General features: G+C 43.9%; 1 protein-coding gene across 1 annotated transcript in view; it reads left to right on the forward strand.

Moving 5' to 3' along the window:
- DNAH11 (dynein axonemal heavy chain 11) overlaps nt 1-26130 on the forward strand; it is a 277853-nt gene that overhangs the window by 147798 nt on the left and 103925 nt on the right. Inside the window, exons 44-54 of the mRNA XM_052001418.1 lie at nt 3854-3985; nt 7370-7543; nt 9001-9205; nt 9298-9463; nt 10583-10685; nt 11517-11759; nt 16213-16374; nt 16515-16708; nt 20527-20689; nt 23446-23569; nt 24179-24321. Of these exons, the coding sequence (XP_051857378.1) occupies nt 3854-3985; nt 7370-7543; nt 9001-9205; nt 9298-9463; nt 10583-10685; nt 11517-11759; nt 16213-16374; nt 16515-16708; nt 20527-20689; nt 23446-23569; nt 24179-24321 (1809 nt within the window). The remainder of the gene's footprint in view (nt 1-3853; nt 3986-7369; nt 7544-9000; nt 9206-9297; nt 9464-10582; nt 10686-11516; nt 11760-16212; nt 16375-16514; nt 16709-20526; nt 20690-23445; nt 23570-24178; nt 24322-26130) is intronic.

The raw sequence follows: 26130 nt of genomic DNA on the forward strand, positions 1-26130 counted from the left end.
ATATCCATTATCATTATTATTATTCAATACTATACTAGAAATGATAGCAATAGTAGAAAGACAGGGAAAATAAATTGAAGGAATGAAAATAGGCAAAAAACAAACAAACAAACAAACAAAACTGTCACTCTTTGCAAATGATATAGTTTACTTAGAAAACCGTATATGTATCCAATGGTAGCCATTGTGGAGTTGGGGTGGGAGAAGGGAAGAAAAAAAAAGAAATTTACGTGGTAACTTTCATATATATGTGCATATATACATATATACACACATAAAAACAAGTTGCATATAATAGATTTGCAATTTTTATGTGCAACTATCTTTTTGTTATTATGAAAATGCTTGCCTCATTCCATAAATTATAAAAATTTAACCTTCCCCAAAAGGGAAATGCCATTTAAAATAATTGCAGACATTATAAGTTATTTCAGAGTATACCTAATAGATAAAAAGACGATTATATAAATCATGTGTGAGAGGAAAAACTGAGACAGGGGAATTAGTTGGGGAAAGAGTAATAGTAGTTCTGGAACCCTACTCTCATCAGGAATAAGTTATGGAGGGAACAATACATATAAATCTAGAAGTTATAAAAGCTAAATTCAGAAAGAAATAAGGGCAAAGGGATAGGAAAGGACAAAAAAAAAAGATAAGGGAAGAATTTCTAGAGGAAACCCTACTCACATCAAATCTGGGTTAAAGTGAGAAGAGCATATATATTTAAAAGGGAATAAAAGTTCTAAATTTATAAAGAATTTATAAAGAAATAAGGGGGTGGGGTATAGAAGAGTGGTTAGATTAACAGGAATCAGATAAAGAAGGAGGAAAGAGTAGGAAGAGAGGATAGATAAAGACAGATCTAAACAATTGGAGGACTATTACTTGCTCATGGATAAGGTGAACCAAAATAATAAAAATGTCAATTGAGCCTAAATTAATCTACAGTGCCATCTCAAACTGCCAAAGAATATTTTTGTGGAGTAGGAAAAAAATAAGAAAAGTCATCTGAAAGAACAAAAGGTCAAGAATGTCAAGGGAATTAATGAAAAAAAATATGAAGGAAAGTCTAATAGTTGTATATTTCAAACTATATTATAAAATAGTAATCATCAAAATCATCTGTTATCTGCTAAGAAACCGTCATGATTCAATGGAATTAAGTACACAATATATATTAGTAAATGATGATAATAATTTAATTGTTGATCAGCCCAAAGATAGAAGCTTTTGGAATTAGAATTATTCATTATCTGACAAAAATTGATGGGAAAGTTTAAAGCAGGATGGTAGAAACTAGACACAGACCAATATCACATACTCTATACCAAGATGAGATCAAAATGAATAAATGTTTTAGACATAAAGGATATTTTAAGTAAATTATTAATAAAGACTGTCGATAAACTCTGAATAAGGGAAGAGTTTTTAAGCAAATAAGAGAGGATCACAGGAAGTAAAATAATTTTGATTATATGAAATTGAAAATCCTTTGCACAAACAAAATAAATGCAGCCAAAATTAAAAAGAAATCAGGAAATTAGCCAATCTGTTACATGTGAGGTGGTGCTCAGAGTTACTTTAATTTGCATGTTTTTAATCAATAGTTATTTAAGAGCATTTTTCATATGACTATGGTAGCTTTAATTTATTCATTTGAAAGTAACATTTTAAAGATGATCAATTTTGAAAGACAAAACTATTCTAATCAAGATAGTGGACCAAGAAAATTCCAAAGAATCCGTGTTGAAAAATGTTATCCATATCCAAAAAAAAAGAACTGATAAAATCTGAATGCAAACTTTAATTTTTTTTTGTCTGCACTTCCCTTTGTAGCTTAATTAATATGGAAATATTTGTATAATTGATAGTAAATTGCTTGCCTTCTCAAGAAGGGAGCCAGAGAGAGAGGGAATTTGGAACTCAAAATTCTAAAGAAATTATTGTGAAAGTTTTACACATAATGAGGAAATATTTAACAAAACAAAATATATTTAAAACCACATGCTAGCATGATCATATTTTTATTTCTTTTACTAACTGTCCCAATTATGTTTTAATTTGGTTCAGGCCATGGGAGTATTATAGAGGTGGGTTCTGTGTGTGACACCTCTAGGCTAAGGTTCATTCTAGCTCTTAGTTTGTGACTTTATTTTGTTTTGGAAGGACTTAAACTCAAAGGAAAAATAGTTTAAATAGTGTTGGAATTGGAATCAAGTAAGCAGTTCCAATGGTGACTCCAATATATACTAAGAGTGTAACTTTAGGGATACCTCTCTGGGCTACAATAAATAAGGGATTTGGACTGAATGATGTTTAAAGTTCTTTTTTGTGAGGCAATTGGGGTTAAGTGACTTGCTCAGGATCACACATTTAGTAAATGGTGAGTGTCTGGGGTCGTTTTTGAACTCTACCTGCTTTCAGGGCTGGTGCTCTTATCCACTGGGCCATCCAGATGTCACTTAAGGTTCTTTATAATTAGAGATAAGTGTTCCTCTGACCATTCCATAAAACTCTACTCAGAATACTCCATAATTTAAAGGAGTAAATGAAGTTGTCTAATGGACCTCTTGGGTCATCTCTGTATATTGAGAAAATCTGGGATGTACTGGAGGGTTCCAGGCTTGAGAATTAATTGGGATTTTACCAAGGGGCTTATCCATCTTTCCTCAGAAAAATTACTTCATTTTTCTTAAATTAGATAAAACGTGAGCTCCATCCAGTCCTAAAACCCTATTTTTCTTGATCTTAGAGAACCTGGATGAGTCATTTACTATCTTGGTGTCCTGAGTAAGTGTATATACCAGTCCCCATTGATACATTAGGGGCAGCTGGAGACACAATAGTGCGCTATTGGGACCTAAAGGCTGGAAGATTCAGCTTCCCGAGTTCAAATCCAGCCTCAGACATTTCCTAGCTGTGTGACCCTGAACAAATCAATTAACCCTGTTTTAGTTGCCTCAGTTTCCTCATCTGTAAAATGAGCTGGAGAAAAAAATGGCAAATCATTCCAGTGTCTTTGCCAAGGAACCTCCAAATGGGATCACAGTGAGTTGGACATGATGGAATGACTGGACAGCAGCCAGCTTATGTTTGTGAAAGGTGGGAGTGGAGGAAGTCCTTACCGGGAGAGTCTTATACCAATGAAATCATAGATTTAGTTTTGGATTTTTTTTTTTAAGATGAGCCTATGATCCCAACTAGAATCCCAGAAAGTGCCTTGCACATGTTCTCACAGCTGATGAATACCATGCTGACTTCAATCCATTGCTGTTTTACCATGGTTAACACAATAACTAGCCTCTGTATGACTCTTTAAAGTTTGTAAAGTACTAATCAAATATCATATTTTATCCTCCTGACCCCCTTGGGATAAAGGTGCTCTTACTAATCCATTTTATAGATGAGGAAACTGAGGCAAATAAGTTAAGTGACTTGCTTGAGATCATACAGCTAGTGAGTATCTAAAATTGGATTTGAACTCGGGGCTTCCTGACATCAGTGTTCTACCCACTGGGCCACCTCATTACTATTTGTAAAATGGATATGATAATAGCACTTACCTCACAGGATTGTTGTAAGGCCTAGTGGGATAATGCACAAAAAGTGATTGTGAGCCTTAAAGCAGCTCCGGATCTCGGCCCTTATCCCCTCCAGCTCTCACTCCATAGGCCCCTGTCTGTGGTCCCTCAGCTCGGCCATGATTTTCCTTCTCCAAAGGTCTCCAACGTGACATTTCATCGTGATGTTTCTCAGATACACAGCACATCGTCTATATTTTTTTCCTAAAAATTCTTCTATGATTCCAAGCCTAAAGCCCCATCTCCTGACAGCTTTTTTTCATTCCTTCCAGACTCTTTGCTCTCTTTTGGATTGTTTGCTGACCCCTGAAAATGTTCCTTCAGAAAGCCCACGAGAAGTCTATGAGATCTACTTTGTCTTTGCCTGTATCTGGGCCTTCGGGGGAGCCCTGCTCCAAGATCAGGTACAAGCCCGAGAAAGGGACCATGGGGTGCATTAAGGGGTGGTGGGCAGTGGGCTTTCTCCTCCCACCGTGGCCGTGCCGATGGCCCCCTACTTGGGCTCCTTGCCTCCAGTGCGCCATCTCTAATCCATGCACTGGATTGGATGGATCCATTGTAGTACTACAACGACCAAAATGATCATTCAAAATTCCACAAATTTGATTTTTTTCTTTTTAAACCCTCTATATTTTCCCCTGGATCCCTCCCTTCTGCTGCTTCCACAGAGGCGACAGCCCTTATTACAACAATTGTTTTTTTCTAAGGGAAGAGAAAAAATTCATCAGAATTATTTAACATGTTGGGGAAAAGTCCGCTATTGTATTAACTGTTGCACCCATGGACCCCTTCCCACTCCCCAGCCAAGCAGTGGGGGCAGCTGTCTCCTCCTGGGGCCATGTCACTACCGACTTGACCTTCAGTTGCATTGGGGTGGAGGTTTTCCACGTTACCTCAGTCACCATATGCAGTGTCTTCCTGGTTCTTCTCATTTCATTTTGCATTCAGCCTGGGGACAATGGGGAGATTCAGTTTCAAAATGAGGAGGGGGAGGAGAGAGGAGGAAGGAGGGGGAAGAGGGAGGAGGAAGAAGAGGGAAGAGGAAGGAGGGGGAAGAGGGAGGAGGAAGAAGAGGGAAGAGGGAAGAGGGAAGAGGGAAGAGGGAGGAGGAAGGAGGGGGAAGAGGGAGGAGGAAGAAGAGGGAAGAGGGAAGAGGAAGGAGGGGGAAGAGGGAGGAAAAAGGAAGAGGCAGAGAGGAGGGGGGAGGAGGAGGAGCTGCTGCTGCTACTGCTGCTGCTGCTAAAATTCAGGCAGGCCTTGAAGGTTTGTGAGACCAACGATCTTGCTTGATCCTCACAACCTGGAAGGCGCAGGTTCTACAGGGCTTCCCTTCCACGTTGCTCAGGCCCTGAAGGATTAAGGACTTGTGCTGCAATCCGGCTTCTAAGTGTCAGAAGCAAGATCCCTCCTAGGTGGTGACCGAGGGGCTGGGCCTTGAGCCTAGAGTCCGTCCCCAAATCCCCGGTCAGAGTCCTCGGCTATGTCTTTGCCGCATCCCGTGGGCGCCTCCTGAACATCGTGGTCAGTGTCATGTAGTGCCTTAAGGATCGCAAAGCGAGGATTTGAATCTTCCCAAAGACCTGTGGGCCAGGGCCCTGTACAGCCTGTACGTGGGGAAACTGAGTCTGGGAGAAGGGAAAGACTGGCCCAAGATCAGACCCTAGGAAGCAGGAGGGAGAATTGGAACTCGGGCTCTGGGATGCCCGGCCCAGCAGTGTGTCCACCCTGCTCGCCAGCTGTCGGTCCTGCAAGCTTTCCTTAAGTGCTTTCTCTGCCCCAGGCCAAGTCCCTGCCCTCAGGGAGCTTCCGTCCTATGGAGGGAGGCGGCAGGTCCTCCATGGGCAGCTAGGGGACCTTCCCAGAATGCCCGGATGTCCTTGCTGCTTCCCCGCCCCCCTCCCCAACGAAGGGCTGCACTGGGTCCTGCCTCCTTGCTCAGAGCCCAGGAGCGGATGCAGGGAGAGGAGCCTGTCCTTGAAGGCTCCCTCCTGTGTTCCGGCTGGCTGGGATGAGGCAGGAGCCTAAAATAGCCCGATGAGGTCACTCGTGCCCCAGCGGGCTCCTCCCCTTGTCACTAGGTTACCAGAGCTGGGAGCTATAATTAGCTTGGTTCTAGCCTCGTCCTCCCGGATCCCGGGGAGCCCCTTCCCGGTAACAGCCAGCCAGGTGCGGGCTTCCCCCCGGCCCCGGGGCCTGGCCCAGCTGCTCCGTGCATGGGAGGTGATTAATAAGTGCAGAAAGTGGACAAACACTCCAGGTTTACTGCCAGGGCCTCTGTGCACCCGGGGATGGAGGCGGTGTCCCGGCGGGCGTCTTGCTGTAGGGACCATCGGCTCTCTCCGGGCCTCCCCTCCCCCTGTGCGATTTCTTCCCACAATCCCGGCACAAAATGCCTTGTTTGCTTGTGGGCCGAGAGCGTGGCTTCTGGTCTCCCGGCGGCCGGTTCTTCCTGGGCTCTGGTCCGATCAGAGGTGGGGAGGAAGGAGAGACCCGAGCCCCAGGCTGGGCCCTTGGGCCCATTGTCCTCTCCCTGTGAGGAGCTAAGCCAAGGTGGGGCCGTGTGTCGCCTTCCGGGTCAGATTCTCACATTCTGAGCCGAGTCCCTTGGGCGCTGGTTCGGTTCTTTGGACCTTATTTCCCTCCTGTGTCGGGAGGAAGGGTCTGGAGGACCCTGAACTTTTACAGTCACTTGCATGGCATGGGGACAGATCTGGCTAACTGAGGCCTTCTGTGTGACTCGGGTCTGAGGGCCTGGAGGTAACTACCAGTGTGTGAGGGCAGTGCCCGGGGCAGAGCCCAGACCCCCAGGAGATGAGGCCTCAAGGGACAGAGGGAGGGGGCACCTGCCCTGAATGGAGCCCCTGCAGCGGAGCTGGCCAGCTCACTCCTTCGTGGGACCCATGGGAGCCTCAGGCTCATGTCTCCACAGCGAGATGTGGCAGGCTGGGCTGTCCGGCCCCGACCCCTCTGCCTCAAGCTCTGGGAAGGCCCTGCCCGACCTTGTCTCTGTGTCCTCGGTCCCTAGCACCCAGTAGGTGCTTGATCAACTCTTGTTGAGTTGAACTGGATTTTCCATTCATTCCTCAAGGATCGCGGGGTGATAGGGTGCCCAGCCAACTCCTTTTGTTTTCCTGAAGGAACCAAGGCGCGGAGAAGTGAATTGTGTGCCCAGAGTAAGGCGGCAAAGCCGAGGTGACCCAGCTTCTCTGGCTCCCAAGGCAGCAGAATTTCTTTTTACCCCTTCTATGGACCTACAGGGTCCCGGCCATGTCTGTGACCCAACCCGAGCCAAGGAGGAGACTGTAAGGGGCCTGAGGAAAAGGAGAGAAGGTGGAGGGGGAAGTGAGAATGCAGGACCACGGAAAATGTACAGCTGAGAAAGATAGGATATTTTTCCTTGTTTCCTTCCTCTTTTTCTTTCTTCCTCCCCTCCTTTTTTTCTTTCTTTTTTTTCTCTTTCTTCCTTCCCTTTTCCTTCCTTTCACTTTTTCTTTTTCACTTTTCTATTTCTTTTTTCTTTCTTTTTCTTCCTTCTGTCCTTCCTTTCACTGTGTTCTTTTCATGACTTATGTTCCCCCCAAACTACACATCTAGAGAACTGATGGGCTTGATGCTGGAGGTTTCACTCGTGATTGTGAGTTGACTCAGTAAAGTCTTTGGGTGTTAAGTAGGATTTAAGGGTCCAGGAAAATTGAAGCCTGCTTCATTCATTTATTTGTTCGTTCCTTCATTCCTGTGAAATTGGCTCCATGTCACATAAGCCAGTGACCTCTGTTTATTTTTCTTAGCTTTCAGATTATCCTACCGAATTTAGTCGCTGGTGGCTCAAGCAAATGAAAGCAGTCAAATTTCCATCCCAGGGGACTATTTTTGATTATTATCTTGACCCCAAGACCCGGAAGTTTTTGCCTTGGGCTGATAAAGTTCCCAAATTGACTGTGGATCCAGAGACGCCCTTACAGGTAGGTACCAGAAATGTGTCAACTTTCAAAGGCCTATGTTTATATTTAAAGTCCATGCTATTATTTCCATTACGATTGGAGTTCTGATAGATAAGTGCAAACTTATGATTATGGCATCCAGAATGAGAGAGATGATTGTCCCCCTTGTGTGCTGTGTTACCCAGACCACAACTGGGGTATTATTTTTGGTTCTAGATCCAGGTTTCAGTAAAGACATTGAGAAGGTATTTGCCAAGGATGGTAAATAGGATGATGAAGAATCTTATGCACTAGTTATGGACTAATGGAGCCTCAAAAAGATCAAAGAAAAGGAGGAAAGGACATTTGTACCCCCAATTTTTTTGCAACTCTTGTGGTAGCAAAAAATTGGAAATCAAAAGGATGCCCATAAATTGGGGAATGACTGAACAGGTTGTAGTATATGATTGTGAAGGAATACGGTTATGCTAGAAGAAATGATGAATAGAACACTTTCAGGAAAACATGGAAAGACATATAAACTCATAAAAAGTGAATTGAACTGAACTAAAAGAATATTATACACTTTAACAGTAATACTGCATGATGATCAACTGTGAAAGATTTAGGTGTTCTGATCAAGACAATAATCCAAGAAAATTCCATAAAATCCCTGGTGAAAAATACTCTCCAGTTCCAGAGAGAAAGAACTAATTAACTCAGTGTAGATTGAAGCATAATTTTTTTTTACTTTTTTAATTTTTCTTCTTGTTTTTGTCTGTTTTTCTTTTACAATGAGGCAAATGAGGAAATATGTTTTTCATGACTGCATATATATAATTGATTTTCAATTGCTTGCCTTCTCAAGGAAGAGGGATGGGCTGGAGAGAGAAAATTTACAACTCAAAAAGATTTAAATGGTTGTTAAAATGTTTTAACATGTACCCAGACTGAAAACTTATAACTCCTCTTGATAACTCTTCAAGTTTGCAAAATACTTTCCCTAATATAAACTTTCAAGGATTTTGTTGTCATCATTTTGGAGATGAGGAAACTGAGACTCTGAGAGGAGAAGGGTTTTGTTGGAAAGCATGCATAAGAACCAGAGCCTGATCCAGAGCCCTAGTCTTTCCGTCACCCCACATTTATCCCAGATCATTACTTGTTGGCCTGGACTTCATATACCATTGTCCTTGTGCCTGGATGACATATTCCATTGCACTCATCTCTGCCTTCTGTCCTGTACCCTCGCACCCAGTCTCTGCTGCCTTCAGTCTTGTACCACTGCACTCCACTACCTTCCATGTGTTGTCCGTTAGCTCTTGTCATAGTTAAACTAAAAACCTTGCAGAATTTCACAGGAGACGAGTCACTGGCTGCCCCTCCTGAAACTTCAGGCCTTGATTTCCTCAGCGTAAGATGTGGCTTTGCCGAGCTGCTCCCCCACCAAAGAGGGCTCCGTCTCTCCTCGTTGCCTCCTCTCTTTTCTACTTGTCCAGGCAGTCCTCGTCCCCACTCAGGAGACAACTCGTCTTCGATATTTTGCCGATTTGCTGTTGGCGAAAGGGCAGCCGTTGATGCTGGTCGGCAGCGCGGGAGTAGGGAAAACCCTTTTTGTGAGCGACACGCTGGCCGATCTCTCTGAAGACTACGTGGTATCCAAAGTCCCTTTCAACTACTATACGACGTCGGCCATCCTGCAGAGTGAGTGCCTTGCCCGTGCTAGCCACTTAATAAATGCTCACTATCTAATAACTGAGTGCACCGTGGGACCACTGATGGTGTCCTTTTTTCAGGGATCCTTGAGAAGCCCCTAGAGAAAAAAGCGGGGCGCACCTATGGCCCGGTGGGAAACAAGAAACTCATCTATTTCATCGATGACATGAACATGCCTGAAGTGGATGTGTACGGCACCGTCCAGCCCCACACCCTGATCCGACAGCACATTGATTACGGACACTGGTGAGTGTCTCTCCGGGGTTCTCCACCCCGAGCCAGTAAAGACCGGCAGCAAACTCTTAGGAACCTCTCTGGTCTTGCCAAGGAATTTTTCGTGTTCTTTCGTGAAACTATTAAAAATGACCTAAAATCTCTATTGTTTTCAATTGAAAACCTTTAAGCCATTTAGCCTCCGTTCCTCAGACAACGCTCTGATGTTAAGTCATAGAGGAATTAGTTTTCTGTCTATATCATTGAAAGGAGTTCTTCATATACTCTGGATTCTCCCCTTATCCCTCATCCCAAAAGAAAGCATCTTCCCTAGAAAATCTGCTTGGTCTAATGGACAGAATGTGAGACTTGGAGATGGGAAGGTCTCAGAGAAAATCTAGCTTCAAACATTTACTGTGTGACCTGGAATAAGTCACTTAATATCTCTTTATATCAGTTTCCTTCTTTATAAAATAAGGTGTATGTGTGTGTATACGTATATGTGTGTGTGTGTGTGTGTGTGTGTGTGTGTGTGTGATAAAATTAGGAAGATAATAGTATCTTCCTCCCAGAATTATGATGAGAATCAAGTTGTAAAATGCTTTGTGAGCCTAGTTTTATTTATTATTAAATAATTTATTATTATTATTATTATTATTTAACAGTAGCAGTACTTTAGAATAATCTGCATAAGGGAGCTATAAACCCACAAGCCAGAAGAGAACTCAGCAGTGAGCCCCTGCTTCCCGGCGGCTTTAAGCTGAAATCCTACTAAGCCTTTTTTAAAAAAAGATATTGGCTCCCCTCGGGGGCTGTAAGCGTCTGCCCCTGCTGGGTACAATAGGACAGCACCGAGATGATGCTCTGGGAGGGACGCTGCCATGTCTATCACCATCCCCTAGAGCTCGGGGTTGGGGGAGCCAGCCTTCCAAGTCCCCCTCCCCCTCAGCAGATGCTGAGACGTTGCAGGGCGGAGGGCTCACTGTCGCCATCCTTAGCCGGCCAACTTGAGCCGGCTCTATGGGGGCCCTGGGCAGGGGGTGTGGAGTGGAGAAAGGGCCATCCCAGAACGCCGGGCCCGGCCTGTGGGGCCACAGCCCGTGAGCTCGGCCTTCCCACCCGTCGGACGCGAGGTTCTCTTCCTGCCCACAGGTACGACAGGCAGAAGTTGGCAATTAAAGACATTCACAACTGCCAGTACGTGGCCTGCATGAACCCCCTGGTCGGAAGCTTCACCATCAATTCTCGGCTCCAGGTATGGCCGGAGACTCCTGTCCCTCTTCTCGGAAATAAGATATTCCAGCGGGAGGCTTTTCCCTCCTGGGCATCTGAGGGCTGATGGCTTCCGGTATCTCAGAATCAATTTGCTTCTGGCCTTCCAGGCTTTGGGGGTGACTTGTTACCTTTTTGCCAGTGACAGATGCTCTGAAAGCCTCAGATCCTCTCAATCGTGCCTCAAGGAAGTCTCTTAGCCTCTCCAAGTGTCAGTTTTCTCCTTTGTAAAATGGGTATAATCAATCAATCAATCTCTGTCTCTGTCTCTCCCTTTTTCTTTATATATATACATACATACACACACACACACACACACACACACACACACACACACACACACACACACACATACATATATATACAAAGACCTCCCAAGTGAGGGATCTTCCTTCACCAGTGCAGATTTCCACAATCCAAGGCAACATTTACCCAGGGGAACTGATTAAGACATAGTGAGTCCTCGAGGCCACATGGCCAGTGTGTCAAGTAGGCGAGACTTGAACTCGGGTCTCTCCAGTGTGACAAGTCTGCTCCAAAACACTTCTTCTTCTCCACCGTCGTCATCGCCGATTGTAGGTGTGATGGTTGCGGAGCCCAGGCAGCCTCACTTTAGGGGGGGCCCCAGCCTCCCCCTGCCCTGTTTGTCTGGGGGCAGGTACCGGTGACCTCCAAATATTGGAGGTTAGAGGTCATGGCTAGTTTCTATGTTGGCCACTGAATTATCATGAAAACCTGGGAAGCAGCTGCTGCCTTAGTTTACTTTCCCGTAAAACGAGATTCGCACTTCCACGTTCCCTCTTCCCCTTTGCAGAGGCACTTCTCCGTGTTTGCTTACCACTTCCCGTCTCTGGACTCGCTGGCCACCATCTACGGCCAGATGCTCAGCCTGCACTTCCAGCATCACGCCCTCGGCGCCCCCTTCCTCCTCCGCGGCGGCCCAGCGTTGGTCCAGGCGGCCATTGGGCTCCATCACGTGATGACTCTTAGCTTCCTCCCGACCGCCGTGAAATTCCACTACACCTTCAATCTGAGAGACCTCTCCAACGTCTTCCAGGTACCAGGAAGTGAAGGGGGGCCGCGAGCATGTGGCGCTGGGACAGTTTAGCAGCTTTTTTTCAGTCCTTACCTTTCATTTTCTTTTCCGATAATCTTCCGCTGTTCCTTGGGCTGAGATTCTCAAAGTTCTCAAGGGCTCCCAGCTGGGCTCTCAAAGGCAGCGACAGCAGAGCATGGGGGGATACGGGAGGCAAGTCCCCAGGGCCTCTTTCACTTTGGCCCCACGGTGCGAAGGTCATCTTCTTGTTTTTCTCAGCAGCAACAAAAACAACTTTTATAAAGCTCTTACTATGTGCCAGACTCTGCTGAGTGCTTACAATTATCTCCTGAGAAGGAGGTGCTATTTTTATCCCCATTTCACAGAGGAGGAAATGGAGGCAGACTAACCCAAACTACTCGGCGTCCAAGACTGAATCTGCCTCCCCTGGGTACTTGGGTTGCAGAGAAGTAGCCATCTGTATTCAATTCTATGAGCAATATTAAGGGCTGGTCACTGAGGATGGACAGAGCATGGGACTTAACAAGACCTGGATTCGAATCCCTCCTCAGACACTTTATTAGCTTCATGACCAAGGACAAATCACTGAACTTCCCAGCCTCAGTTTCTCTACTTGTAAAATGGTGATACTAGTAAGAACCAGCAGTCATATCCCACTATAAGATTGGAAAAGTGGTTACAAATAGGATTTTGTCTGATCTTTCCAACAACTTTGGGAGCCAAATGCTGCTGTTATCCTTATTTTACAAGTGAGGAAACTGAAGTTGGAAGCTGTTCAGGAAGGCTGTGAATTAAGGTCTTCCTGGCCCTGCTCCAGGGCTCTACCTGTAGTGCCTAACAGAGGCTCATTATAAGCATAAAACGGGGTCACAGGCACCTCATCTTGCCAGCTTTATAATGCCATGTGACTGCCAGTTGTTGTTGCTGCAGCAAAATCTCGAAGGCTCTTCTCTCCAGGAATATGCAAATTACCGGTCAGAGTTTGCCTTGCAGACAGCAGAGAGAACCCTCATGCATGAAGCCCCTTGAATTACCATTGCAGCCTGACCCATCCAGAAAAATCTTCTTATTCTGGTTTTATAGACAGGAAACTGAGGCTGCATGTACTGAGTGACTTCCTTAAGGTCACCCAGCAGAGGTAGTGGGAGAACCAGGACCTTCCGACTTTCAGGGATTAAATAAGCACCTATCATTATAGAAGTGAAGTCAAGAAGGATGTATTAAGTGCCTACTGTATAACTAATTCAAAAAAGAATTTTTACTCCAGTATTTTGTGTAACGTCCAGGTCGGCTCTCTGGAGGTCCTCCGGACGGGCCTTGGTCTCAGCAGGATGGTCACCACCAGCACAGTCAAGAGTCATTATTGTCTCCTTCACAGACTGACTGACTGTGTCCCTAGTGCTCTCAGCCCTGAAATACCCTATTACAATTACATCATTACAGCATACTGTTTGCGCCAACCAGAGTAATTATATCATTATATCAGACTAGATATATGTATACCATGACATCACTATGCTAAGCACTAAGTGTATATGGGAACTAGAGAACCATCACCTCCTCAATCACTCCGAGTTGTGAGTATCCTTGTTTCAAGTAGACTTCTCCAGAGTTCCGGCCCTCTACAGTTTGGTTTGATGGCATCTTTTGTTCTTACGTAGCTGAAAGATACTTACCATGTCGAGATTTTAATAAGGAGATGTCAAAAAGAGAAAATTACAGAATCACAGAACTGGAACCTAATATCTTAACAAGAGAAACACGAGTAGAAGCATAAATACATAATGAATGAATATATAGGGAATAAATACAAAACAGTTGAGGAAAAAAAGGAGGGTACTAAACTTTGGATGGGTCAGGGGAAAAGATTTCATATAGAGGCTACTCAGGAGATTATCTGGCTGCAAATTCATCATCCTGTGGGTTAGAAAGTGGGAAGATCCAGAGTGAATCCTGGCAGAAGGGTTTGTGGATTTTGGCTACTAAAAGGAATTGATTAGAACAGAAATGTCAAAACCAAGGTTGTCTTGCTGCTTAACTCCCAGCCAGGCTCCCAAATATGGTCCAACCAGATTAAACTGAAGGAATAAAAATAGCAATAAGGAAACAAAGTAATCATTCTTTGCAGATGATACGATAGTATACTTAGAGAACCCTAAGGAGTCAACTAAAAACTAGTTGAATCAATGAACAACTTTAGCAAAATTGCAGGCTATAAAATATACCCATATAAATCATCAGCATTTCTATATACTATCAACAAAACCCGGCAGCAAGAGATAGAGAGAAATTCTACTAAAAATAACTGCAGATGATATAAAATACTTAGGACTACCTGCCAAAAGAAATCCAAATTAAATGAATGCAATTACAAAATAGTTTTGACACAAAAACAAATCTAAACAATTGGAGAAATGTTAACTGTTCTTGGGTACCACGTTTAACATATATTGGACTACTTGCCATCGGGGGAGGGGGAATTGGAACATAAGGTTTTGCAAGAATTAATGTTGAAGTATTATCCATGTTTGTGTTTTGAAAAAAAGTTTCCATAAAAAATTATTGTTCATGGATAGGCTGAGACAATATAATAAAAATGATAAATTAATTTACTTATCTACTTACATACTAATTAATGCCAAAGAATATTTTATTTAAAAAAAACCATCAGGAAAAGCAAAAGGCCAAAAATATCAAGGGAAACAACAATAAAAAGAAAGGTAAGTTCGTAGTACCAGATCTTAAATTCATTACAAAGTAGTAGTCATCAAACCAAACTGGTACTGAAGAGGAAGAAGTAGAGTGGTGGATCAGTGGAATCAGATTAGATACACAATATATGGTTGTAAATGACCATAGTAACATAGTGTTTGATAAACTCAGAGATCCAAACTCACTATATGACCAAAAGTGCTAGAAAACTGACCAGGCAATTTGACAGAACTAGACATAGACCAACATCTTATACTAGATACCAAGATAAGGTCAAAATAGATAAATGACTTAAACATAAAGAATGATATCTTTTTAAAAGGGAATAAGGAGTGCAGAATAGTCTACCTTTCAGATCTATGGCTAAGGGAAGAATTTATGAACAAACAAAACATAGAATTACAGGAGATGAAATTGATAATTTTGGTTACATAAATTTAAAATCTTTTGCACAAATAAAACTATTATAACTAAAATTAGAAGGAAAATGAAATGGTTTGGGGAGAGGGGAGAGCGATTACAAGTTTCTCTGAGAAAGGTCTCATTTCTCAATTATATAGGAAAATGAGCCAAATTTACAAAAATAAAAAATAATACAAAAGGCAAAAATATAAAAATTCCTTGATAAATAAGTGGTCAAAGGATATAAAAGACAGTTTCCATAAGAAATCAAAGATATCGACACTCACATAAAAATGCTCTAAATCACTACTGATCAGAAAAAAATGCATATTAGAGCAATCATGAGATGCCATTTTACACCTATCAGATTGATCAACAAGACAGAAAAGAAAAGTTACAAATGCTGGTGAGGATGTGGAAAAATTAAGAAAGTAAAAGTGCACTGTTGGTAGAGTTATGAACTAATCCAACCATTCTGGGAAGGAGGGGGAGGGGATTTTGAAACTGTGCCCAAAAGGTTACAAAACTGTGCATAGTTTTTGACTCAATTACCACTCCTAGGTCTCTATCCCAAAGAGATCAAAGAAAAGGACAAAGAAACTGTTACAAAAATATTTTAGAAGCTCTTTTCACGGTGGCAAAGAATTGGACTTTAAGGAGATGCTCATCATCAGTTGGGGAATGACTAAACAAATTGTGGTACGTGATTGTGACAAAATACTATTGTACCGTGAGAAATGATGAGCAGGCTGATTTCAGAAGGACGTGTGAAGTCTTTTATGAACTGAAGCAAAGTGGAGTGAGCAGAAGCAGAGGGATGTTGTGCACAGTAACAGCAATATTGTAATGATGAATAACCATGAGAGATTTAGTCGATCAGATCCAGACAGTGATTCAAGACTATTCCAAAGGACCCATGATGCAAAATGTTCTCTGCTTCCAAAGAGAGAACTAATGAATTCTGAACGCAGATTAAAATACTTTTTAAACTTTATTTTTTTTGTTTGTGTGTGTGTTTTCTTTTGCAACATGGCTAAATAGGTATGACTTCACATGTATAATTAATGTCCTATTTCTTGCCTTCCCAAGAAGTATGGAAGGAGCCAAGGAGTAGAGAGAAAATTGGGAACTAATCTTTCTATGTGTTGAAAAAATTTACATGTAATTGAGAAATGTTTAATGAGTATGTATGTGTACATGTAGATATTATATACGAATGGATCTTTAAAGTATATAAAATTCAATATATTTAATTTCTTTCCATTTAATTTTCCTTTAAACTTTCCAAACAAAATAAAATACTAATGGCCTTGTTGTTTCACCTCTCTTATTCTTGTAGGGAATATTGTTTGCCACTCTGGAGTGCTTAACGGGGCCCCTGGATCTCATACGCCTTTGGCTTCATGAATCATCCCGAGTTTACGGAGATAAGCTAACAGACAAAAAAGACTGTGACTTGTTTCAGAAGAAACTGCTGGAGACTGCTCGCCGCCATTTTGAGGTAACCGTACCGCTCGTTCCCCTCCCCGGCAGAGCTGGCAGGGAGCTGTCCCTCCGAGGCTGGCTTGGCAGGGGTCTGCAGCGCCTTGCTCTGATTGTCCCCCATATCTGGTGCGATGGCTGCTCTCCCCTCTCCAGCAGAGCACGGAAGAGTCCATTTTGCTCCACCAACCCCTCATCTACTGCCACTTCGCCAACGGCGTGGGCGAGCCCCGTTACCGGCCGGTGAAGGACTGGGAGTCGCTGAAGGCCGTGCTGACCGAGACCCTGGACACCTACAATGAGCTGAATGCTGCCATGCCCTTGGTCTTTTTTGAAGACGCCATGCAGCACGTGTAAGTGGATGGATGCAAGTGGTACCTTCTGTTGCAATGGGAAGGACTTAAGGCAGAATGGCCCGTGTCGTGGGGCACGACTGGAACAGTTCCAGGGGTGTTTGGCCCCCAGCAGAGGAAGCACAGGGAATGCCTCAGCTCTCTTAGAGGATTTGAAGAGGGTGGAGATCTTATTCTGTTTAAATATAAAGGGGAAAATCAGGAGCAATGGATGACCTGAAGGGACAAATGTCTACGTGACATCAGGAAAAATTCCCTAGTAATTGGGGCTGCTTGACCAATAGGGTTGCAGCTCTCCCAAGGTGAACTGGGCTGCCTCATTATCCCATCAGAGAGTTCTTCTTACAGAGGTTGAGTGCCAGTTGCCAGGGATGTGGTTGATCGTATTCTTTTTCAAGCTGACCGGGGGTAGCTAGGGGGTACAGTGGATCGAGCACCAGCCCTGAGGTCAGGAGGGCCTGAGTTCAAATCTGATCTCAGACATTTAGCACTTCCCAGCCGTGTGACCCTGGGCAAGTCACTTAACCCCAACTGCCTCAGCAAAAAAAAGAAAAAAGAATGGGATTGGCCAAGATAGTCACTGAAGTCCTGTTGATTCCATGAATCTCTTTATTTTTCCAAGGGATGACAGTTGGGGAAGAATTAGTCCCATCAACTCCCTTGGACCATCACATTTCAAGCAGCTATTGATATAAAACACAAAATGTTTTCCTAATTAGCCATCTCCAAGATTCCCTTACTTAGCTGGGGGCCTATAATTAGGGATAGAAATTAGCTTCATTTATTTTGTTTGTTTTTAAATGGATTTTTTGGTCAATTAATCAATTAATTAATTGAATCAATATAATTTTTCCATTTAGTGGTATTTTTTCCAATTACATGTGAAGAGAATTTTCAACATTTGCTTTTATAAGATTTTGATTTCCATGTTTTCTTCTCCCCTCCCCTCCCTAAGACAGCGAGCAGTATAATATAGATTCCACACGTACAAATCATATTAAACAGAATCAGCATCATTTCTAGCAAAGTTTTAGCTTTGAATTCTTGGCAAATGAGCCAGGACCTGTCTGAACCTTTTACAGGCAGCTAGTGGACAAAGGAGACAGTTTCAGAATTAGCAGGAGCGACGTTCAAATCCTACCTCCTGTATTTACTAATTGACGACACCTGTCTTAACCTCATCTATAAAATGGGGACAGTAATAACATCGACTTTGTTGGGTCGCTAGGATCAAATACAATAGCATATGTGAAGCACTTTGTAAGCCTTAAAGCATCATGTAAATGCTAGTAGTGTCATTGTGAGTACCATGACACGGTGGAGTGGACGGAGCTGGATTTGTAATTGGTTCCACTCTGAGACTTTCAAACCGTTGGACCATGGACCAGTCACTTCACTCTCTGAGGCCCAGACAGCCCTCTGAGATGTACACAGGTTGCAGCCAGTATCAGTGGAGGGAGTTCCCATCCCCGGGATTCCTATAGAAACTAAGTCATATGTTGACAGGTTGAACCTGGCCCCTATATGAGATAATCATTACTTCAAGGATGCCCAATCTCTGTGTGGATACTCCTCCCACTCACGCCAAGTGAAACTTCCCTGTGGCTAAATCGTTGGCTGCATTTTGAGATTTGCTGGGGCTGAAGAATTCCCCCCACTCTGTTCATCCCCATAATGAGCATCTCCAGGCTGCACTCAGCTGGTCCTCACACAATAAAGGCCATCAGGGGGCCCTTCCAGTGGGGTAGAATCCTCTGGGGCGTCTATAACCTTCGGGAACTCGGGCTTCTCTCCAAATCATGATGAGAAATTAAATGGACTTTCGTTAATGGTCAATTAACAAAAACTAAAAATAAAGAAGATAAGCATTTCCTGGAATCAGGGCGCTAATTGTTCTGTCAAGCAGAAGCTCTGCCCTTAGTCTGCGAGGCTGACGTTTGTTCTGAGACTCGGCGAACACAATCCGGCCCCTGTGGCCAGCAGTGGGTCAGCTGTTGACCGTGGTCTTTATGACCATCATCATGCTCTTCCTTTCCTTATTTTTAGTTCCATATGTGATAACACTCTGGGTTCAAATTTAGACTCTACCACTAGAGTCTAAATATGTGTGTGTGTGTGTGTGTGTGTGTGTGTGTGTGTGTGTGAGAGAGAGAGAGAGAGAGAGAGAGAGAGAGAGAGAGAGAGAGAGAGAGAAAGAGAGAGAGAGAGAGAGAGAGAGAGAGAAAGAGAGCGCGCAATGCCCTGGGCCCCAGTTTCTTAATCTGTAGAATTAAGGGGGAGACGGGGTTTTCCCTAAGGTCCCCTTCAGAGTTGGGATCTCTCTGAGCTCAGTGTACTTACCTATAGAAAGTGAGGATTGAACCATATGGTCTTTAGTTTCCTTTTGGCCCTGACTCTCATCTGTCCTTTACACGTGGCCTCCATGGCTCGGACCTGCCTGAACAGACTTGCTCCGGATGTCCTGGGTCTTGGGTACAAAGATAATCTGTGACTGCACTGATAGGGGCCACCAAGGGCTGGGGTGCACAGTGAGTTCTCAAAGACCCATGAGGAAGGGCCATCTCTCCCATTGGGGATCGGGGAGCACAGGCTGGATCAGAGCGTACTATATACCCCAGAGACGAGGGAAGGGCTGGGGCTTCTGAACTGGAGCCAGGCCAAGGAAAAGCCTCCTGGACTTCGACATCCACAACCAAAAGATCTCAATGAGATTGCATTCAAAATCATCGTGTGGCTCTCCCAAAGTCACTTTGCTCTGAGATCTTAGAACACAAAGCATGTTAACTTTGGGGAAAAAAGGTCTAAGAACCAGCTATTAATATTAAAAGGATCCATAGGGTCCTTTCAAGGATCCAAATTCTAAAAGACAGGAAAACTGGCTACTTGAATGTGAGCACAAAGATGCCCACAAGGGTAAATCTGAGCTCAATGCAAGAGATCTTGGTTAAGGCTGGATGCTAAACCCTGGGGATGTGGGTAATAGCAATAGTTCCTCCTCCTGAGGATATTCTCTCATATTTGGTTTTAAATGTTTTCCTAACAAGACACAGGTAGTGCAAGTCTTATTGTGCGCCTTCTACAGATGGGAAGCCTGAAGGTTGGGAAAGTGACCTGCAAAGGGATAGAACCGGATGGTGTCTGAGACTCGGACTTTTGGGAGACAGTTGCTGGATAGGAATTAGTTCTGCTTGATTTTTGCATATTTGCTACAAGGATTTGGTTTGTTTTTTTCTTTTTATCAGTTGAGTTGGGAAGGAAAACAGATTTTTGATAATTACAAGAAAAGAAATTTAATTTAAAAAACAACAAAAAATTAAATGATCTGTCTATGATCACATGGTGTTGGGAGGAAGGGAGCAAGCATTTATTAAGTGCTTTCTAAGCACTTTATAAATGTTATCCCATTTGATCTTCACAACAATCTTGAAAATATGATGTTATGATCCCCATTTTACAGTTGAGGAAATTGAGGCAGACAGAGGTACACAAGGTCACAAAGGATTTGAACTCGGCTCTTCCTCTCTCCAACTCTAGGAATTTATGTACTCTGGTGCCCCTAGCTGCCTAATATAAGCTTTTAAGGTCCAATTTAAGCTCAGAAATCCCGACTTACTTTTATGGCAGCCACTTAAGTCATTCCATCTCTCTGAAGCCAAAATTTAAAATGTCAAAAAGGAAATATTTAGCCATTTAAATCCTACTTGGGATGTTCCCTGGGTGGCTTCTTAGCATCCCCAGCCATTAGCACATAGGGGGCCACTTAATCCATATCTTGGCTTGATTGGCTCTGAGTGTCGAGGCCTTCTGTCCATCCCCAGGTGCCGAATCAGCAGGATCTTGCACACGTCTCAGGGCTACTCTCTTTTGATCGGCGTGGGAGGCAGCGGCAAACAGAGCTTGTCTCGGCTCGCGGCGTACATCAGCTCCTTCGAGGTGTTCCAGATCACGCTGAGGAAAGACTATGGGCTCCAGGACCTCAAGGTGAGAGCGGAGCTTTCTGCCTCCTCTGCCACAAGAGCCAAGATGATGGAGCTCCAAGTCATGCCCGCTCCTCTCCACGCTGAGCGTTAGAGCAGAGCTGGGGAGATTTAGGTTCCGCCCTAAACAGCGATCGTAGTCTAGCGGCTTAGCTTCTCAGCCTTGGTTTTCTCATCTCTAAAATGGGGATAATAATATCTTGTAGTCTCAAACTCACCAGATAGTTGCCAGGCTCGAAAGCTCTTTGATAACCTTAAAGTGCCGTGCAGTTGTTGATTGTTGTTTGGGCTTTGTTTATTGTTCCTTGCTGCTGTTATCTGTGGACAGAGTGTTGAGGAAACCTGGGTTCACTTCCCATCTGTGACATGAACTAGCTGTGTGATGTTGGACCAGTCACTTCACCTCTTAGTGTTCTAGGAAATGCTTTTAAGACTCTATGGCAGAGTGGATAGAGCACTGGCCCTGGAGTCAAGGGGACCTGAGTTCAAATTCAGCCCTAGACACTTGTCACTAATAGCTGTGTGACCCTGAGCAAGTCACTTAACTCCAATTGCCTCGGGAGAAAAAAAGAAATAAAAACAGATAATGGACCGGCATATACCTCCAAACATTTTGAACACTTTTGTGCACAGTATAAGATTTTACACACTACTGGCATACCCTTTAATCCTCAAGGTCAAGCAATAGTAGAAAGAAGAAACAGACATTAAGACACTCCTCCAAAAACAAAAGAAAGGGGGAGATGTTGGAATCCTTACTAACTGCTAACTAATTAGAGTTGATCTAATCTTACAAGAAGATTTTGGCCAGAACCTGAAACAAGGTACTAAGTAGAACTAATTAATACAAGGCTTGTGTTCACACCTTTACTCATTGGAGTTCACAAGTATGCTAGCTTCACAAAGTAAACTTTCTAACTTCAAGAGAGTTCACACCTCCCTTAAAGCTCTTTGGGCCAGAGAGCACTATGGGAGAAAACCCATAATCCCATTCTCTCAGAAGATTCACATATAAGGCGAGAGAGCTATTCCAGAATACATTTTCCTGAAACCAGAAAGGTTCAGAGAAAGTGCAAACTTTCATTATTGCCAGGGGAAATTTCCATATCTGAAAATCATCTGTACAAGTGTACTCACAAGGCCTTACCCGTCAATATCATTGTTCTCATTAATATTATTGTCATTATTTTTGTTGTTACTGTCATCGTCATCCTTGTGGTTGCTATCATCACCCCATCACTGTCAGCGGCATCATTACTATCATTAGGCTATTGGCTATAATTATTATTGTTATACATTACATGTTATATTATAATTAATATCATAAATATTAGGCTACGAAAGTGCTTACAATTTTTATTTGGCTGCTTTTTCTGTTATCTTTCAACCGAGGTCAACCTTTGCCCCACTTGTTCAACTTGAATTTTTTTCTATGTATTTGATTCCATGAAAACCCTTTATTATTTTAATTTTTTAAAATGTGACCTAGTAGAGATAGAGCTGATGTAAGCAATTTTTTTTTTCTAAAAATCCCACTACTTTCCATTTGTATTTCCTTTGAAGCAAAAATTATTCTATATTTCAATTACTTTGGGGGGGATATAAACACATAGAATGGGGATACAAACTGAGCTTCAGAAATCACGGTGTTTGACCGTGATCGTACAGCTATTTAGGGGCTGACTCAAACATAGACTCCCCAACTCTAATCTAATATTCAACATTGAAAGGAGGGAGCATGTTGCAAGAAGTCGAAGAAGACCTAGCACTGAGCCTGATCAGCACCAAGGACAGCGTTCCTCTCGGGGGATTTCCTTGTTCCAAGGGCTCTGCCCATTCTTGCACAAGGGATTAACCAATAGGTCCTGTCCCCATCCATCATCACTGCATTATATTATAAATAGCTAAGTTTTTGAGCTGGGGATTTTCTTCCTTTCTGCTGGCTCACTAAGAGATGAGGAAGCCCTCCTGATACCCTTCCCCATCCCATCCCAAGACTTGCTATAGAGAAGTTCTAAGTGACTCTACTTGAGATTCAGAGAGCTTGTGACTTGCCCAGAGTTAGAAGGTGAACCAGGTTGTCCCTCCCTCCATGACCAACATCCTGGCTACTGCACATGATGCTGCTTTGACTTAAGAGAAACATGTGTATGAAAGGTAGTTCAAGATAATAATTATTATTATTAGAATTCCTATAATGTTTTAAGATTGTCAAAATGCTCTACATAGACCATCTCATTTGATTCTCCCAGCTTCCCTACAAAGCAGGTGCTGTTTTTATCTCTGGTTTATACATGGGGTAAACTAAGGCAGACAGAAGTTGGGTAGCATGCTCAGGGTCACAGCTAGTAAGTATCTGAGGCAAGATTTGAACTCACGTTCAGTATGCTCACTACTACATACACCACTGCTTTCTCTTTAATGGAAAATTAAATGGAAATTTGGAAAATGGAAAAATGGAATTTGGAAAAATGGAAAAATGAATGGGAAAATGGAAAAAAGAGAAAAATAACAAAAACAATAATGAAGCTTTAAAGTTTGCACAATGCTTTGTGAATGTTCTCTCATTTGATCCTCTTAACTACTCTGTGAGGAAAGTGTTACTGTTTTTGTTGCTATGTGTCGTATCTTACGGATAAGGATCCCGAGAGGTTAGCGACTTGCCCAGAGGGTCATCCCCATGGCCGTGCCGGCTCCCCTCATCTCCAATGGCAGCCTCACTTTTTAACCACTGTGACTGATGTCCCCCTTCCCTTCTAGGTAGATCTGGCCAACTTGTACATCAAGGCGGGAGCCAAGAACATGCCCGTTGTGTTTCTGCTGACAGATGCCCAGGTTCTGGACGAACGCTTCCTCGTGCTGATTAATGACTTGTTGGCATCAGGTGATTAAACCAGCGTGTCCCCAGAAAGATCTTCCCTGATGACAAATGATCTGTGGTGCTGTGAACTTTAAGGAGAGATCATTTGTCTTTGCTGTGTTCCCCGGGGGCGGTCCTTGGGGAGAACCCTACAGATTCAGCCAACTTGGGGTGTGTTGATTTTTCAAAGGGCTTAAAGATGCCGAGCCTCTGGGAGAGCCTCAGTGAGGTCAGTAGCGTTCTAGATGGGCGAGTCGGACGTCAGCTGCAGGGCTATCTCCCCCTGAAGTTTTTACACATCCTGTAAAGTAAAAGGGCATTTTAAGTTCCCAAGCATCCACCTCTATACTCAGAGAATCTAGGTCATGGAACAGGAGGTTGAGTTCATGGTGCAATGGGAATATTTGGGGTTGGAACATCCTGTGTCTGTTTCTTGCCACCGGTATGATTTTGAGAAAATCACTTCCCTCTTTCTGGGTCTCAGTTTCCACATTTAAAAACTGGGTATTGGATAGGCCTCTGAGGTCTTTTCCTTCTCTAACTTAGAGTCCCATAACCGTTTGGCCCACTCATGTTCATCTGTGGTTAAACTTGGGATGGCCTTTTGCTGATTTTTCATTCTCTTGGGGGCAGGAGAAATCCCAGATCTCTTCAGCGATGAGGACGTGGACAAGATAATTTCTGGAATTCATCACGAGGTCCGAGGCCTGGGCATCTTGGACACGAGAGAAAATTGTTGGAAGTTCTTTCTGGCCAGAGTGCGGCGGCAGCTCAAAGTAAGGATTCGCTGCTCTCTGAGTTAAGATGCCATTGTGGGGGCCGGTGGAGGGATGGGGAGGGAGATCTTGTTTCAGGATTGGGAATGTGGGCTTAGCGTTCAGCTGTTCATGATGAAAGAGGCCTCGAGTTTCCCAGGGAAGGGTCTCTGACGGGTCACTCTTCCCTTCCATGTGTTCTGAGACATCAGATTACCTTGGTGGGCTCACAAGCCTGAGGTCAGAGTACAGGACGTGTTGCCAGCCTGGGGGGCTCCTTCACGATGAGAACATGTGCTGAAACATAAACTATTTACAACAGGAAGAGGACAGAGCTTGCATTTTGCATTAATGTTTTAGAGAGACCTGTAAGGGACTAGATTGCAGCCATCCTAGTTTGAAACCAAAATGGAGGCACCAAAAGAATTCACTGGTGAGAGGATAGAGAGCTTATCCAGGGTGAGGGTCCTCCTGGGGAAGAGGCCCACGTGTCAGGGGATCAAAGTTGGCCAACCTGGGCCTCTCCCCAAGCACATAACTGTGCCCATAAAGATTTCTCTATTCCTAGGGACAGGGAGAGAGATGAGCTAAGTGGTGGAAGAGTTGGGTGGCTTTGGGCAGAATTCAGAACCATGGCTAGGGCCTGAGGAGGCAAACCTGGACATTTCCCAACACTTGGAGCTGTGCCCCTGGGGCAATGGACTGGAGTGTCTTCAGAGAGGGGGCTTTTTCCATTCTACCATTGTTTATAGAAGCAACTGACCCGCCATGTACCTGAGATAATCACAGATTTTCCTTCTTTCTCCATTGCTATTGCTACTTATCTCAGAAGGTGAGGGGATTCCTCTCCCTTGAGCCATCCAACTGAAAGCTAGATGACCACTTGCCAAACAAGCTGTAGTGGGGAGGGATTTTAGGATCCGAATTGAACTCAGTGGCTGCCTAGGTTCCTTCCAGTTTGGGATTCTGGGATTCAGGCTCCCAAAGCAGTCGTAAACAGCTTCATCGTAGTTGGGACGGAGGTCCCTAGGCGAGAGCTCCTGACACCTGTCTTGGCCCTTGTGTCATTTAACATTTCTGTCGGTGATCTAAAAGCAGGAGACGGAATGCCGGCCAGATTTTCCAGATGACACGAGCCTGGGAGAAGTGGATTGGGTTTCAGAGTCAGGATCCACCCAAGATGGGAACGCTTTAGAACAGGGCTTGGCAAGCTACGGTCCCCAGGCCAAATCTGGCCAGCCACCTGCTCTCGGACAGCCCTCAAGATAAGAATGGTTTTTATATTTCTCAAAGCGATCAGATTATTTACCAGGTGAAACGTTCTTCGAGCCATTTGTGGATCTTTTTGTTGTTGTTGTTATTTTTCTTAGAGGGTGGGAGGGAATACATGGGACAGAAACAGGTCATGAAGTGGCCCTTACTTGAGAGCACTTTGGCCCTGCTTCTGCTTGGTTCTCTCCATCTAGGGGTCTTGGTCCCAGATGTCTGAATGGCAGTAGAGGTGAGATGGATGTGACCATATTCGGGGTTGAGTGGTGAGCCTGGGGGGCTACTGTGCTTCCAGTCAGGCTGTAGCTTTGCTTCCTCCAGTCCATTGCAAGAGTTGTATTGACAGGTCCCTCCCACCTATGGAGATAAAACCGAGCAGAAAGTGCAGCCAGGAGTGTCCTGTCAGAGCTCCAAGTGACGTCCTGCCGAGTGCCTTCCACAGAACAATGCTTTGGTTTCCCCTGACTTTCCTACAGAATCTGAGAGTAATAATTAGAACGTGAAGAAGCCCAAAGATAGGTCTTTGTCTTCAGCCTGGGGGGCAGGCTCTCTCACTTAGCT

The sequence above is a fragment of the Antechinus flavipes genome, chromosome 5 (genome assembly GCF_016432865.1).
Source record: "Antechinus flavipes isolate AdamAnt ecotype Samford, QLD, Australia chromosome 5, AdamAnt_v2, whole genome shotgun sequence".
NCBI classification, from domain to species: domain Eukaryota; kingdom Metazoa; phylum Chordata; class Mammalia; order Dasyuromorphia; family Dasyuridae; genus Antechinus; species Antechinus flavipes.